The sequence below is a fragment of the Parus major genome, chromosome 6, assembly GCF_001522545.3.
Source record: "Parus major isolate Abel chromosome 6, Parus_major1.1, whole genome shotgun sequence".
In the NCBI taxonomy this organism is placed as follows: Eukaryota; Metazoa; Chordata; class Aves; order Passeriformes; family Paridae; genus Parus; species Parus major.
In genome coordinates, this window is record NC_031775.1 from 7535754 (window position 1) to 7550238 (window position 14485).

General features: G+C 39.1%; 1 protein-coding gene and 1 long non-coding RNA gene across 7 annotated transcripts in view; one reads left to right on the top strand and one right to left on the bottom strand.

Annotated features, from left to right (window-relative positions):
- The window catches only part of LDB3 (LIM domain binding 3), a 116689-nt gene extending 111303 nt beyond the window's left edge, over positions 1-5386 (top strand). For all 6 annotated transcript variants that reach the window (XM_033515544.1, XM_033515545.1, XM_019007255.2 and 3 more), the window contains one exon: positions 727-5386. In XM_033515544.1, the coding sequence (XP_033371435.1) occupies positions 727-816 (90 nt within the window). In that variant the 3' untranslated portion in view covers positions 817-5386. The remainder of the gene's footprint in view (positions 1-726) is intronic.
- LOC107206837 lies at positions 5240-14462 on the bottom strand. Its single transcript, XR_001522528.3, has 3 exons — positions 14026-14462; positions 8487-8559; positions 5240-7801 (listed from the first exon to the last, which is right to left on the bottom strand). It is a non-coding gene; the product is annotated as an uncharacterized LOC107206837 (long non-coding RNA).
- Positions 14463-14485: the final 23 nt, after the last annotated feature.

Consider the following 14485-nt stretch of genomic DNA (forward strand, 5'->3'; position numbering starts at 1 on the left):
GGTCAAACTCATCAATGTGTGGTGTGCACATAGCTCTAGCATGTGGCCCACATATTCCCACACTGCACACAAAGCAGAAAAATCCATATGATAAACAGTACTTTCATCTGGTTCTAATACCACTGAGCAGATCTGCAACATATTATTCCAAAAGTAATAATATCTAGAATCTCTAATCAGCTAAAAATAGTATGTTGGCAACACCAAACAACAGTGACAATTTCTAATGTTTGTTTAAGTCTAAAATTTAGGTAGAATAGTTGAAAGTATAGAAATGTTTATAAATATCTGAAGCTAAACTAGCTTTGCAAAAATGTGTCTTGTGAAAACTTAAATATTTTGGAAGTTCCAACATGGAACATTAAGCAAGTTTCCTTCACAAGCTAACAGCTCTTAATCACTTATAAATATTGATCACTTATAAAGATACTTTCTCTGAATATTTCATGTTTCTTTTTTGCTTGTTCATTTGCCTTAGCTACCCTGTTTTCTGTGGGAGTGATAGTTTTATTTTATGTTGTTAATATGCAATTCTCTCAGTGGGGTTCTTTTTAAGGACCTAACTTTATTTCCATCAGTGGGTTAAATCAACAGCAAATCAATCCATAACTCCTAAAGATCACCAAAGAAATGCATAGGCAGAAGATCAATACAGCTGAAACTGATAGTCACATCTTTATCCGTTTTTCTTTAATTATTCCTGATTGTACTTATTATTAATTTTAGGTCTGCCATGTGAATTTGGAAGGTCAGCCATTCTACTCCAAGAAGGACAAGCCACTGTGCAAGAAGCATGCCCATGCCATCAATGTTTAAAAGAAGAGTTGGTAGTCAGTAATGCTGGGGTAAAACAGATGACTAACTGGGCAATCATAAAGTTGATAACCATGGCTAGCATTTCTCTCGGTAAAAGCTAGAAGTTGGTACTTCTCGAGTTTAACTTTATCCTCTTTCATAAATGCAGAATGTGCTTTTTGCAAAGTTCATACAAAAACCTATTGAATTAACAGTCAAAATCAAATGAACTAATGAACTAATCCATTATTAGAGCAACAGATGGCAGAAATATTGAAATTAACTAAATACCTTAATATAAAAAGTAATGTGCAAATATAGTTTTAAGCTAACTACCCACAGCAGTTTTACTGCTTAGACCACACACTGGTGTTTAAAAACAACTGGGAAAATACTTCTGTATTAAGTCATTTTTCTTTCACAGCAATAATGAGTAAGTGCCATATATACAGTCATCTGTAGAACCAAAGGCCATAGCTTTCAAAGGGAAATAAAATAGATTAGGGCTTCCTCTAGGAAAAGTGAATGCTATTCCATTATGTTGTGGTGCTGCCTCATAGCACCAGATATTTTAGATTCTTTCCAAATAACAAGTCTTCCTTGGATCCATATGTAGCTGGGAAGCCTAGGTGACAATCCATAACAGTTTGAAAATAAAATGGTTGGGTCAGCCTTGCTAGTGCACTTGGCTTCTATGTGCACAGTAGATAATTCACTCTCAAATCATAATGGAAAAGGACAACTGGCTTTCTCTGAATTGCTCTTATATTGAATGGAATAGAGCTGGCTGGAAAGGCCAACTTTTAATTCAAAACCAGTTTTCCTTTCCTCCTGCAGAAAAGGAGATTCAATCTTGCTTTGGTTTCTAATTCCCACTGATATCAGAGGGAGGTAGGAACCTATGTCTGGACCTTCACACCGGTGAAGGTCAGAAGATACACATCCATCTAGCACAGCTAGGTTGTGGGAAATAGCTTGCAAAAGTTCCCTACTCTATCCCACATAATTAGGAAAAAGGCTTTCTTTTTCCTAAAGTGAATGAATGTTGATCAAAAATTCTCAAGGCAGCAGGCACATATTCTATTCCTTTCCTTAATTTAAATGCAACACATCATGAATTGTAGCAGTATTTGCCATTGGAAAGCAGTAGCTATGTTCTAACATGAGGATAACCATACAGTCATCTTCTCTAATAACCATACAGGCATCTATCCTAATAGTTTGAGAATAACTTTCAAGTTAGTCAAACAGTTCTTTATAAAACTCTTTCTTTCAAATGAGCAATACCTGTAGTACTGATAATACTTTTGAATTTTTGAATATCAATGACTTTTATATTGGAGACAGCAGTTCTGTCTGATGGAGTTAAGATGGAAAGTCTGATCACCATTCAAGCTTTATTAACTCATTTAAGTGACAATTATGATGTGTGTGTTGACAGCTTGCAGTACTGACAGTTTTGAATTAGTACTTCTGAGGCTGAGGATGCTTTCTGTGGGCCACATGCTGGTGCCATCTGCACCTATTTTACCTTGTGTTCTGAGTAGCAAAAAATTACATAACATTGTCTGTTTTGTCCCTCCCATGGGTAATGCCCATTTCATTTGTGCGTCTTTTAAGGGATGAAAAACTATCCAAAGCTTGGGGGAGGATTAAATGAAATTTGGAGTTCTAATATAAGAGTTAAGTTAGCTGCAGGCAGTCTGCATCTTGGACAAAAATAACAGCGTGAACTGCCTGTGGCAGTTTTGACATGTATGACTTGTATTTATTCAGTAGGTATCTTAGTTTTCACTGATCTTAGCAGTGATCTGATCTCCATTGCTACAGGGTCAGATTTTTGTATGCATGAATTATTCTAAAACACTAGTACATTATACACAAAGCCTTTTTTTTCCTTTCTTTTTTTTTCCATTTTCTTTTTTTCTATAAGTAAGCAAATTTTCTGTTTTCAGTTGGTGCTGGGCTGGTGTGAATACGGTCCCACAGATTATAAAATCCAAAAATCTGGCTCATAATATTCTCCAGAGGAATAAACCATAATTATGGAAGTTAAATATTTTTCCACTACTATTTGACTTCATTAAATACATATTCACACAAGTGAGAAAATTCTACATTTCCTTTGCATTTTTCAGTGCCATTCGACAAAATGCTGTTTATTATTAATTGTTCTTTGAGAGAATTCACATCAGCATACTCTCTCCTGAGAATGCATCGAAGATATTCTTTAGGCAGATTTGTGTCAGTGTTGGCCACTGACAGGGACTAATCTCTGACTGCAACATCAGAACAGGGAGTCAGGCTCCATGGGAAGGGCTTGTGATGATGCCTCAGGAGAATTTCACGGGGTCTTTTCCCTCTGATCTGCATGTGTTTATATGTGTGCGTCTCATTCTGCCCTCCACCTTCCCTCCCCGTGTCCCTGTAAGACTCCTCTCCGTGGCAGCACGAAGGATAAATCATTTTAGGATCTGCCCAGGGATGTCGGGCTGCAGCTTAGGGAGGAGTACAGTCTGGAAAGGCGCTGGCAGGCAGCACGGCTGGGGCTGAGCTTCCTCCAGGTCCCTGGGTAGGGCAGAAGTGACGGCTGAGGCGGTCCGGGCCAGCCCGGAGTTCCCGGCGTGGGGCGGGGTGTGGGAATCGGGGCCTGCCCGGAGGGGAGGGGAGGAGAGGCTGCCATCTCACCGGGGAGAGAACCTGAGACAGCCGGAATGCAGGGGCTCTGCGGGCCTCCCTGAGTGGGGAAAGATGAGGCACTGAGGACACGGGAAGCCCGTCCTGAGGCTGGGCTTGGAGGGGAGGAGCAGCCAAGTCAGGCCGGTTTCACCAAGCCGGCATGTCAGAGTAGGGGTGGGGTGGGGGGCAGCCAGGATGACTCACCACAGTCAGGGAGAGGGCTCCAAGTAAGAAATAAGGGTAGAAGTAGCTCCCGATAGCCCAGAGAGGTGGTTTGAATACGTACAGAGGGGTGAGCAAGGATACAATCTGGTAAATCTGAAGCCTGGACTGCAGGAAAGGGAATGCAGGGTATGTAAGCAGGGCTGAGCTGGCTTGCAGGGGGGCAGCAGCGCAGACCTCAGTGGGAGCCGTGCTGACTTGAGAGAGTCCTGGAGATTTCCCTGGGCAGAGAAGCTGCGCTGCATGCCTGCCTCCAGCTGGTGCCTGAGCGAGTGAGATTAAAGCGAGTTTACATAGCATTATATGAGCTACTGTGATATCTCTGCATGAAGAACAGATAGCCTGAGGATTATCATGTAATAAAATCTTCCTGTTATGACTTGTGCTGCTTCATAATGTGGTCCAAAAACAGAGAATCCACGTACCCGCCCTTGATATCTATATTTAGATATAATTTTTGCACATATCTGAACCAGAAATTTGTGAATAATAATGTAGCATTTTAACTTTCACAGGGGTAGAATACCACGTAACTGCTGATACTCTTCTGCTATGTCACTTTTGTGATAGGGAGAAGGTAAAATGCATATATATATATATATATATATATATATATATATAATAATATATGTATCTCTAAATTCAGAAAATGGCCTTTTAACTATCACTGAAAATAATGTGCAAAAATATTCAAGATGAATAATGTGTACTTGATTATGTTTTATGTATTGTAAGAAATGCCTGGGATAAGTCCTAAGTTCTTTTGAATATTTCTTTTAATTCTAATTAATGTGAGGTTTTACCCAATAAATCAAAGATACTGTACCTCTGAATGATCAATTAAAAAGATCAGTCTTTTGTCTAACTAAAAAGTGTTCAATAACTTTTCAGTCAAAGGATTCAAAAGCTTTTTTAATTCTTTTCTCTCTTTTGGGGTTCTTTTTTGCAGAACAGGGCAAATTAAATGTTTCCAAAGAGGGCTACTTTTATTATCTGGACAAAATAAAACAGTCTTAGGGCTTTTTTTCATTAGTTTTTACTATATTAGATTCACACATAACACAATTCTAAAATCAATTCAAAAACAAGGAAAAATATTTTCCATTGGTCCTTCAGTGGTCAGTACTTTGGGTGAAATGTTTTGCTGAAGATTACTTGTATTTATGTTTAATAATGTGAATGTCCACAGCACTGAACACACTCATTAGTGTCTAATGCTGGGCACACTAATGTTTGTTTGCAATATTTGTCTCCTGGTAGTGGATATTAATTTGTTTAGTATTTATAAACATCAAAATTTGAAACTGAGTGATTTATTGCCTGCAGTGATCATATATTAGAAGTCTAGGTTCTATAGTATTTTGACATGTTGACTTGATGCCACAAGTGCCCTTGCTTTTAGATAGATATTTTTTCCTAAGTTGCTAGTTATTTCAGAACAGAATGTCTGGTGGTTTATGAGATGTGAGTAATTACGTTGCATGGATTATCTGTGCCAACATGAATAAAACAGTCTAGTAATAAAAGCAATGTGCAAATTCAGTTTAAACTTTATGATTTGGGTATATTTATTAATATGCCATGTGAACAGCTGACAGCTTTTAGCCATGTAATATCAGTAAGAAAGCATACACAAGCTTGTACTCTCTACTTCAGACCTGAAAATAAAAATTAAAAGCATTGGTTTCAACTTTATTGTATATCAGTCTTGAATATTTTATTGACCAAATAATGCTGCTTTAAACAAATATTAGTATGCTTAAAAGATGCAGTCTGCTAACAGTACATGTTGTAACTTAGCAAGACCTGTATAGTCCCAGACCTTATTGTGTCAACAAATACTGTTTATAGTAACTTTGTAAGGAGTGGGTTAAGTTCTGTCTTCAGTTACATTGACACATCTGCAAACAAAGTTTGACTATATAAGTTCAGGTAGGTGTTCTTCCATTTCTTAGCAAAAATTATTTAAAATATACAAAATGTTTTAAACACCCTCATTGAGCTCTAGTGCCAAGAAATATATACAAATGAAAGGATGACATCATACAACAGTGTCTTTTACAAAAACAGCCATTTTGTGCATTCCTGTTGCACACCCCTCAGAAATGCAGGCATTTTAGAGATACAACTAAGTATACTAAACATAATTAAGAAGTTAGATGATAAATGGACAGACTTGGATTTAGATGCCATTACCAAGCACAGCATCAGGAATCACAACTTTGTGCACTTTTGATTTTATTTTCCAGCCCTGATTTCTGTTTACAGTGTGCATAAGGAAATGCAATTGAAAAGAATGCCCAGAGTGTACACAATATTTTGTCAGATAAAATTGCTGTTTTTCAGATTGTCTGTTCTGACCTTTAACCTTTGCACAAGACAGTGCTCCCTAAACTGTGCACTGTGATCCCTGGAGAGTTCAGTTGTTGGAACTGGAAGCAATAGAGGCATAAGCAGAGCACCATGCCAGCTGACAGGGTGGAAAAAGTGAATAGAGCAAAGTTCATTAGGAAAGGACATGGTGCAAAAGGCTTGACAAGTGTTGCATTAAGGGATTCTTAACAGAGATTCTTAAAGAGAGATTATTGCTCTGAAGAAAATGGTGATTTCAAAAGTATAGGCTTTGGAATTGTATCCCCCTCCTACCCCAATAATGCATCTTGAATTCAGCCCGTTTCTGTTGATTAAGAAAGGAAGGAATGTGTGAATAAGATTGCTGAAATCATTATTGAATACACAATGAAATGCTTTGTTCTCCCAGACAAATCAGAGTTGTGGATGAGATTCAGACTATATTCAGCCATAAATTCTGTCTTGTGTTCCTATGAAATGTACCCTTGAATAGCTGTTAAAACACAGTTCCTCCTCCTCTTAGGAAGATTACATCAAAGGAAAACACTAACAAATGTGTGTTGTACTAATAAGGACTGTCAGGCTGAGTCACAAGAATCTTCTCTGTAATAAAGACAAGAAGGGATTTTTTTTTAACAAAGCTAAACTTTTGAACGAAACATTTTTCCTTTAAAAGTTTCCAGATTATAACTGTTCAGGAATAATAAATTAGTATGCATAAAGTATCATTAATAAATCTGCCTCTACTACAAAAGTATTTTCTAATCTTACTACTTTAGAAATCAGATTATTTTCATTAATGACAAAAATGTTACAGAAATTCTACTGCTTCGACTTCAGTTTTACTGTGCATACTGTTACTGAAAAAGAGTTGAGATTTAATTTTCTTTTAATTAGAAGATATAGATAAAAATATAGCCTTGAACTGAATGAAGGTGATGATTCTTCCAGTGCTTGTGGAATGAATGCTGCTTGCTACACTGAAGCCAGAAAACTCGGTGTTCTAGATTGTTTTATTCTCATGGTACATTAAAGAGGATGTTTTGGATTTTTAGGAGGTTTAATAAAAACCTATAGCCTTAATTAAAGATCTCGTTTCAAAACAAAAGAATGATTTACATTGTTTAAATTATTTTAAGATCTAATCATATGTAGACAGGAAAATAATGCTGGGATCGAGGTTTAGTTTCATTTAAAGAAATCTTCATGTTGACTAATGCAAGCACTCCTGTATGCATGTGTGGACATATATGTGGATTAAAACACTCAGAACTGAGATTCTGATATCCTTCAAATGGATGTGTTTCATACCTGCTTTATGTGAGCCTAAATTGTTATCATATAGTCCATTTACTGAATATAGCTTAAGAATAATGCACAAATCTGAGTGCACCTCAAGACCTGGGTTTTGTTATCTGTTAGGTGTTTGTGCTTTACGAAGTAACAGCTCCACAATTCTGATAACACAGGAGATGTGGAAGCAGAAAAAAAGGGCACACTTTCCAAAAATCTGGCTTCACATAAAAAATAGGATTTCAGGAATAAAATTTTTATTTGTACATTATAAACAAAGACCAGGTATTATTCTTTCACAACAAAATATTCTTCTGCTGTCCCCTGCACATTCCTTGACAGATTTTCTTCCTGCAGATTTTTTCCGTGTACTGATTCCAAAGATACTGTAAATTTCCCTGTGATTAATGCATATGGAGAAGCCTGAGCAGAGTTCCTGTTCCTTACACAAGCCTGTAAGCTGTGGGGTAAAAGGTGACAGAGTGGGCTGTGCTGCTCATGTGAGTGTATTCAGCCCACTGCATCCTGCAAATACCAGACTTCCTGAGATTTATTGTGGATACACAATATAGATGACACTAATTGAAAGTTTCTGCTTTATTGCATGTGCACAACACGGCATCTACTTCTGGCCAAAAAGCCCTTGCAAGAAATCCAGAGTGCTAGTCAGGGATTCTGGTTGTAGCTGTGGCCTCAGGGCATACCTGAATCTAAACTGGGTGGTTATCAAGTAATGGCAGGGCACAGTTTGCCTTTGAGATTGTATTCTCAGTGCCAGCTGCGGCAGCAAAAGGACAACAGGGCTGTTTCATGGATGGTGATTTTCTGCCACTTTTATTATGTAAAGCAGTTTCTGGAATGGGAGCTCTTCTGAGCTGCCATTCTTCTGTTACAGCATCGTGACACCAGTCTGAATTCAAACTTGAAAAGATTTTAGCTCATTTGACAAAATTTACTTATTCTCACATTGAAGGATTCCATGTTTTTCACATGTAACTTACTCAGCTTTGTGTTTGACATTCTAGAATAGATTTGAAACAGTCTGGTGGTGACACTGTCAGACTTCTAGGACAGGAGACACATCCTGAGAGATTAAATTCTCAGAGACAAATAGAGAACACGTTATCCACCTTTTATAGACTTACATGGTTGATGGTTGTTGGAGACTTTGTTGATTTCCTAAGCAGTCACAGAAGCTGCTCTCTGTTTAGAAGTTATCTAAAAAGAAAGAGTCAGTTATTAAAAAGTAAATATTAAAGTTTGGGGTTAGTGTATATCCTTAGGCTCTGTATTTGCCTATTTAGTATAACCTCAACCAGTTCTTGCTCCTTTGCAATTCTCACAAAAAAAAAAAAAAAGCATAACAGAGGGCTGTTACTACTCCTCCCTAACTCTGGGTAAGAATCTTCATTCCCCCTCCAGCTTAGGGAAATTCACTGGCACAGAAAAATATAAATTGCATCTCTGTGTGCCAGCTTCAGAGAACCTGGCCACAAATACTTCAGTTGAGATGATTTTATTCATTTCTTTAAAAGACAGTGAGAAAGACTGTGCTTTCTCTGATCTTGTAACTTAAAAAATATTAATAGAACAATCTTTAAGTCAAAAGATAGTTAAGTAAATGTTTATTTTAGACCTTCATTATTAAGTGCAACTACTTAAAAGTGAACAATTACTATCAAAGAGGGAACATGCAAAAGTAGTAAAATGAGATAAAAACGTAGGAGAGTGAAAATCCAAAGAAAAAGTAGCTTTTAGCATAACAATTAACCCTCCAATCAACCCTTCCTTCATTCCTTGCAGGGTAATTCATTGTAAGTGAATTAATGGTGAAACATTCAGTAATAGGCCTTGGTAAGGAAATAGGAGCAGTGTATCAGGATATCCTTTTTCCGCCCCAGAGTACCAATACTTTCAATTTTATATACAACGGAAGTAATTAATTGTAACACAAAGAAGCACAGCTGTGTTTCCTGATGGTCACACATGCAATAGCTGCTATTCTTTAGCATTCTGAGTATGTACAATGGAAACTGTTCAACTGCTTGGAACATTTTATATTCTCAGGGATTTAATTTCCATTAGTAGCTTTTGAATCCATAGTGGATTTTTAATATGCTATTATCTTAGATCCAATCCTGCATCTCTAATCAGGTAATTTTTTGCTGATGCCAGTGAGAGTTTAAACTGTATTAGGTGTAGCTGCCAAATGAAGAGATTTGCAGACACAGGCCAATTTCTTATTGGAAGCAAAGGTAGTTATATACTGTTTTCCGGGATTTGCTTTTAGCTGTATGAGTTTAACTTGTTCAAGTTGCAGTTTCAGTTAATATCCAAGTACCTTACAGACTAAGAGAAAAGCTTCATTGCTATGCCTTTAACTGCATTATATATTTTCAGACATTTTAGGTGAAATACAAGGATATCCTTTTATTATTTTGTAGACCTATATTGGTTTCACTAGAATATGAAAAAAGAAGTGAATGAGACTATTTTGTTGCACTTGCTCTTATTTAACAGCAATTTATTCATTAAAGATATGTTTAGACTGAGAAGAAAAAAGGAAGTGATGAAATTATTTCATTCATTTCTTTTGTATAGGTTTCAGATCTGTTTCATTTTAACAAGCTTGGAAGAACAGAGCATTTTCAGTCTCATAAATGTCCATCTTTGTAAATCTCTACAGTACCCACTCCTACAGCTGCCAGAAACACATCCACTTGAATCCATGCCTTGTGAGGACAAAGCTGTCATACACATCAGGACAGAAATTTTCTGTATTGATAAGAATTTGCCTTGTGTAACAGCAGCTTTTAAAAACATTTCCACTTTCAGCATTGCTCCAGTTTCAGGACAAATCCTGAGAATCAGGCTTAACAGAGGAATTGTTAATACAGTGTGGGTTTGGATCTAAGGATTATTCAAACTTGTCAAAGAAACTAATACTTCTATCAAAAGGTGGAGGAACACAAACATTTAGCTTTTCTCTGAGTATAATTCAAACTTCATTTGGCACCACTGACTGATAATTCAGAACATAAATTTTAAAATCAGCACTACAATCTAAATACTTAATCTTCTCTGAGCAATTGAAGACTTCTGGGATTTTATGTGCATCCATCTAGGGGAAAACGTATTACTAATTCTCCAAACAAACTGATGGGAGTGAGGCACCCTGGTGAAGCCTCTGCTGAGCCTACAAATATTTTCTTTTTCTGTGTTGAGATTTTTAATGCTCTGGCTTTAAGAAAAACAAAGTAATTTGTATTTAAAAGGAAAGTTACTTCAGGGTTTGTTACAACCTAGTGAGAAGACCGCAACAAGGGTTTTGTGAATATGAATCCATAAAAACAAAACCATACAGCTCATCTAGGCACAGGAAGAAGAAACAGAAAAAGCAGCAGGAAGTTTGGTTCTTGACTGGGAAGATGTCTCCCAGAACAAAGTGCTCCCATTGCTGCAGCCCTTTGTCACGGCAGGAGAGTCAGTTCCCCACAGCTCAGTTTAGCGAGGAATCAGCTCCCACCCTGCAGCTGCTGGGGACAGGTACAGCCATTGTGTTCTCCTTCCTCCACAGCCACCTGCACAAGGCGGAGGAAGAATCCCCTGCAGAACCCCAGGTAACCCCAAGTGCTTGAGCTGTGGGAACACCTCTGTTTCCTTGTGCCCATGCTCTGCACACTGAGCTGTTATTCCCTGGATTATTGCCACAGTGCTCTCCAATGCTGCCCTGGACTCAGTTCCACACCAGGCTGGTTGGACTCAAGGTTGGACATGGCTTGCCTCTTTACTACTGGTGATCCACTAGCAAAAACTCTTTAAAAACACCTTTCTTCATAGATTTGACTCTGCCTTACTAAATTAATTTTGCTTACATTTAAAAAACTTAATAAAATCCACGACTTTTGCAAGTAACAAACAGCTGAATAAATTTATAATCAAAAGAATATGCTTTCAAGTAAAATAGTTCTGAAAACAAGACAAAGCCAAATTCATGTCGTATTAAGTGAAATAATTGTGTCCCTGGCTGAAGGGCAATATTCTTTTAATATGTAACATGGGATATTTATTTTTGTAACAGTAACAGAGAAATACTCATCTAATTGCAAACAGTTCTCAAAAATATATTTGGACTGCAGATTTAAGACATCTGAATTCCAGAGACTGAAGGGAAGACAGATCTACAAAGATCAAGTCCTATCACATGGCTGACCTTCTCCCTATATATACCTCTTTGTTCTTTTGATATTCAAGTTTGTAGTTCCCTAGTGATTCCAAGAACTAATAAGAAATTCCTGGAGAGGAAATAACAATGAAAGCAGCTAAAGCAGCTGGAAGACTATACTTTTTTTTTCTTTTTTCTTTTTTTCTAATGTAGCTCTCTTCATCATGACAGCCTGTTTTGAACTGCTTCTTCTGTATCTTATGTTAGACTTCCACATCTCATCTCGGCCAGATGGCAAATTAATTTACATTTATTTTCTGATTTTCATACTTCAGTGTTTTTTGAGTGTTGCTTAATTAACAAAATAAATACTTTGTGTTACTAAACCTGGCGTGTCTTGAGTTTTTACAAATTCCTAAAATCCTCACCAGGTAAGATGTCTGCTCCTGCTAACTAGCTCACTGAAACCCTAGGTCCTTCTGAGAGCCCATCAGCTAAAGTGTTCACTTTCTGGTTTAAAAAGGTCTCTCTACCTATCCTGGGAGAGATATTGGAAATGTAAGTATTGCACTGCTTTGAAAGACATCAGTATTTTCCATGGGATGTTTCATCAGACATCCATCACAATCTGAATACTTTCTAAGGTCTTAATCATTCATCATTTTAGATTAAGATCCAGTTTGGTGTCCTGCAGCCCAAATATTATTATAATGTAGTTTACTTTTGCAGACTTTATTTTGTGATTAAGACAAGGAGTTAACAGCACTCAGTAATGCAGAGATGGGCATTACTTGCCATAGCAACACAAACTTCATCCTCAGCAACACTGTTCCTGACCTGACATTCAATTGTAGGTATCTTCAATGCCCAAGTGCCTTGAAAAGTACTGGCTGAGACAGCAATTTCTGCAATGTGCAAATTTTCACACCAGGAACTGGATGAAAAGAGTTGATCCATTTCACAAAAAGGGTTAAATACATTTCAAGGCGAGCGGCTGTAGCTAAATTCATGCATCCTGGCTTAGAATCAATATCTAACATCTGACGAGCACTGGACTGTATTGGCACACATTATTACTGAAGAGATGCTAGCACTAACAGCTTTAGTTCTGCTTGGGAGCACACACACGCATGTTGCATTCTTATTCCATATTGAGTGTCTATTCTGCTGCTATAATTTGATAGTACACAGAGTGGAAGAACAGCAGACTCAGTTTTTCCTTTGAAATTATAAACATAAGCATAGGAGTTCTGTATTGCTTGGCATGGAAGCTGTGATTTTGTCTTTCTTGCAGGCTGGCTTTGTTTTGGACACTGACAGATTTTTCTGGATGACAGTGATCGGAAAAAATTTTCCAAAAGTCTATTAAGACAAGACCTGCATTTTCAAATGCCTATCACCACAGTATCTGGCCACATGCAATTATTAGGTGTGCCTTTACCTGCCTACATTTTAAAGGAGTCTGTGAAGGTGACAGGTGTGAAGTTATACTTCCTCTTTTGTTTTGCTGTGTAGGATAGTACAGAAGTGAAGCATTTGTCTAACAATCTGTGGGTAAAACATGTGTGAGCCAGAATGCAAAGGCAGTGTTCTCATCTTACATTCAGAGGTCAGAACTCCGGAGTGGAGTACACAACATTTACAAGTCCTATCTGATATTAGCATGCAAAAATGGAGCTACACTGTGGGGAGGTCAACAAAATAAGCAAGCCCATGTCTCCCGCAATATATGCACATGTGGCTATTTGGCACCAATAAGGCAGATTACTTCCCAACTGGTTATTCTCTAGAAAGTTTATCTGGGCAGGCATCTCCACACCAGCAATTACTGGCGTGTCCTGAAGGCCTACAGAGTGTTTTGGTGCGCAGCAAAGGGAAACTGAGTAGGTTTGTACAATCTTCATCATGATCTTCATTTCCCACTGTAGCTGGCTTTGTGTGAAAAGTTCTTGATGCAGAGTAACCAGGTGACAGGATAGGTGAAAGGCGAGAGGACAGCAGCAGCACAACTGCTGTCACATTGTTGAGTGAAGGATTAAAAACAGCAGCCCAGGTGGGAGCTGTGCCACCTGCCTGGCACAGAACACTTGTTGCTGGAGCTCCTTCTGCACTGCTGCTGGGAGATCCCACTTGAAGACAGACAAATTATTACTTTTCCAATTTGTCCTAATGATAAGGACCTTTGAAACAAGAAACAATGCAAATTATGGCCTTCAGCATCCTTATCAGCAAGCAGAGCAGCTCACTGCAGAAGTTAGTATTCCAATCTAACTGGGCATATTTATATAGATACAGGAAATGGAAAAAGCAAACAATGCTGTCCTTTGCAATAGAACCCTATCCCTCCTAAGGCACTGCAACGTCAGCCTTCTCAGAACTATTTTTCCACGAAGCCAAAAGGCCCATGCGAGTTTCTCGTTCTACGTGCCTGCCACCGCTGACTGCTCGCTGCTCTCCCCAGCTCACACGCAACCCCCCTGAACTCCCATCAAAAGTGCTACGGTAACCCTCCATCCCACCTCCTCCGTGAATCCTGGCAGCTTGTCCGCTTTCCATGGCACCAACCCCACCGGCATCTGGATGGGGCCTCCCGGCCCTGCAGCCAAATCCAGCCGCAGCTGTGCTTTTCTCGCTTCTCGACCCTCTTCAAGGCCAGCAGGGCCTCCATGACACCGGCTTGGCCACTTTTTTCCCTCACACCTTCCTGCCCTTTCCTAGCGGAGCTTCTTCACGGGGAAAGCGCTGCTGGGCGGCGGGGCAGGACAACGCCAGGGCCCGGGCGCCCAGTGACAAGCTGGCCCAGGCTGCGGCCCGCGCTCCCGCCCGCGGAGGGGCTACCGGGGAGGAAAAGCAGGCCCGGCTGGTTCCTCCCGGCCAACTTTTTCTTCCCGGGGAGCCCCGCCAGCCCTCCCGCCCACGGCACGTGCTGATGGACGGGCGGGGGCGGCGGGCGCGCTCCCGCCTCCCCGCGGGCCCCCG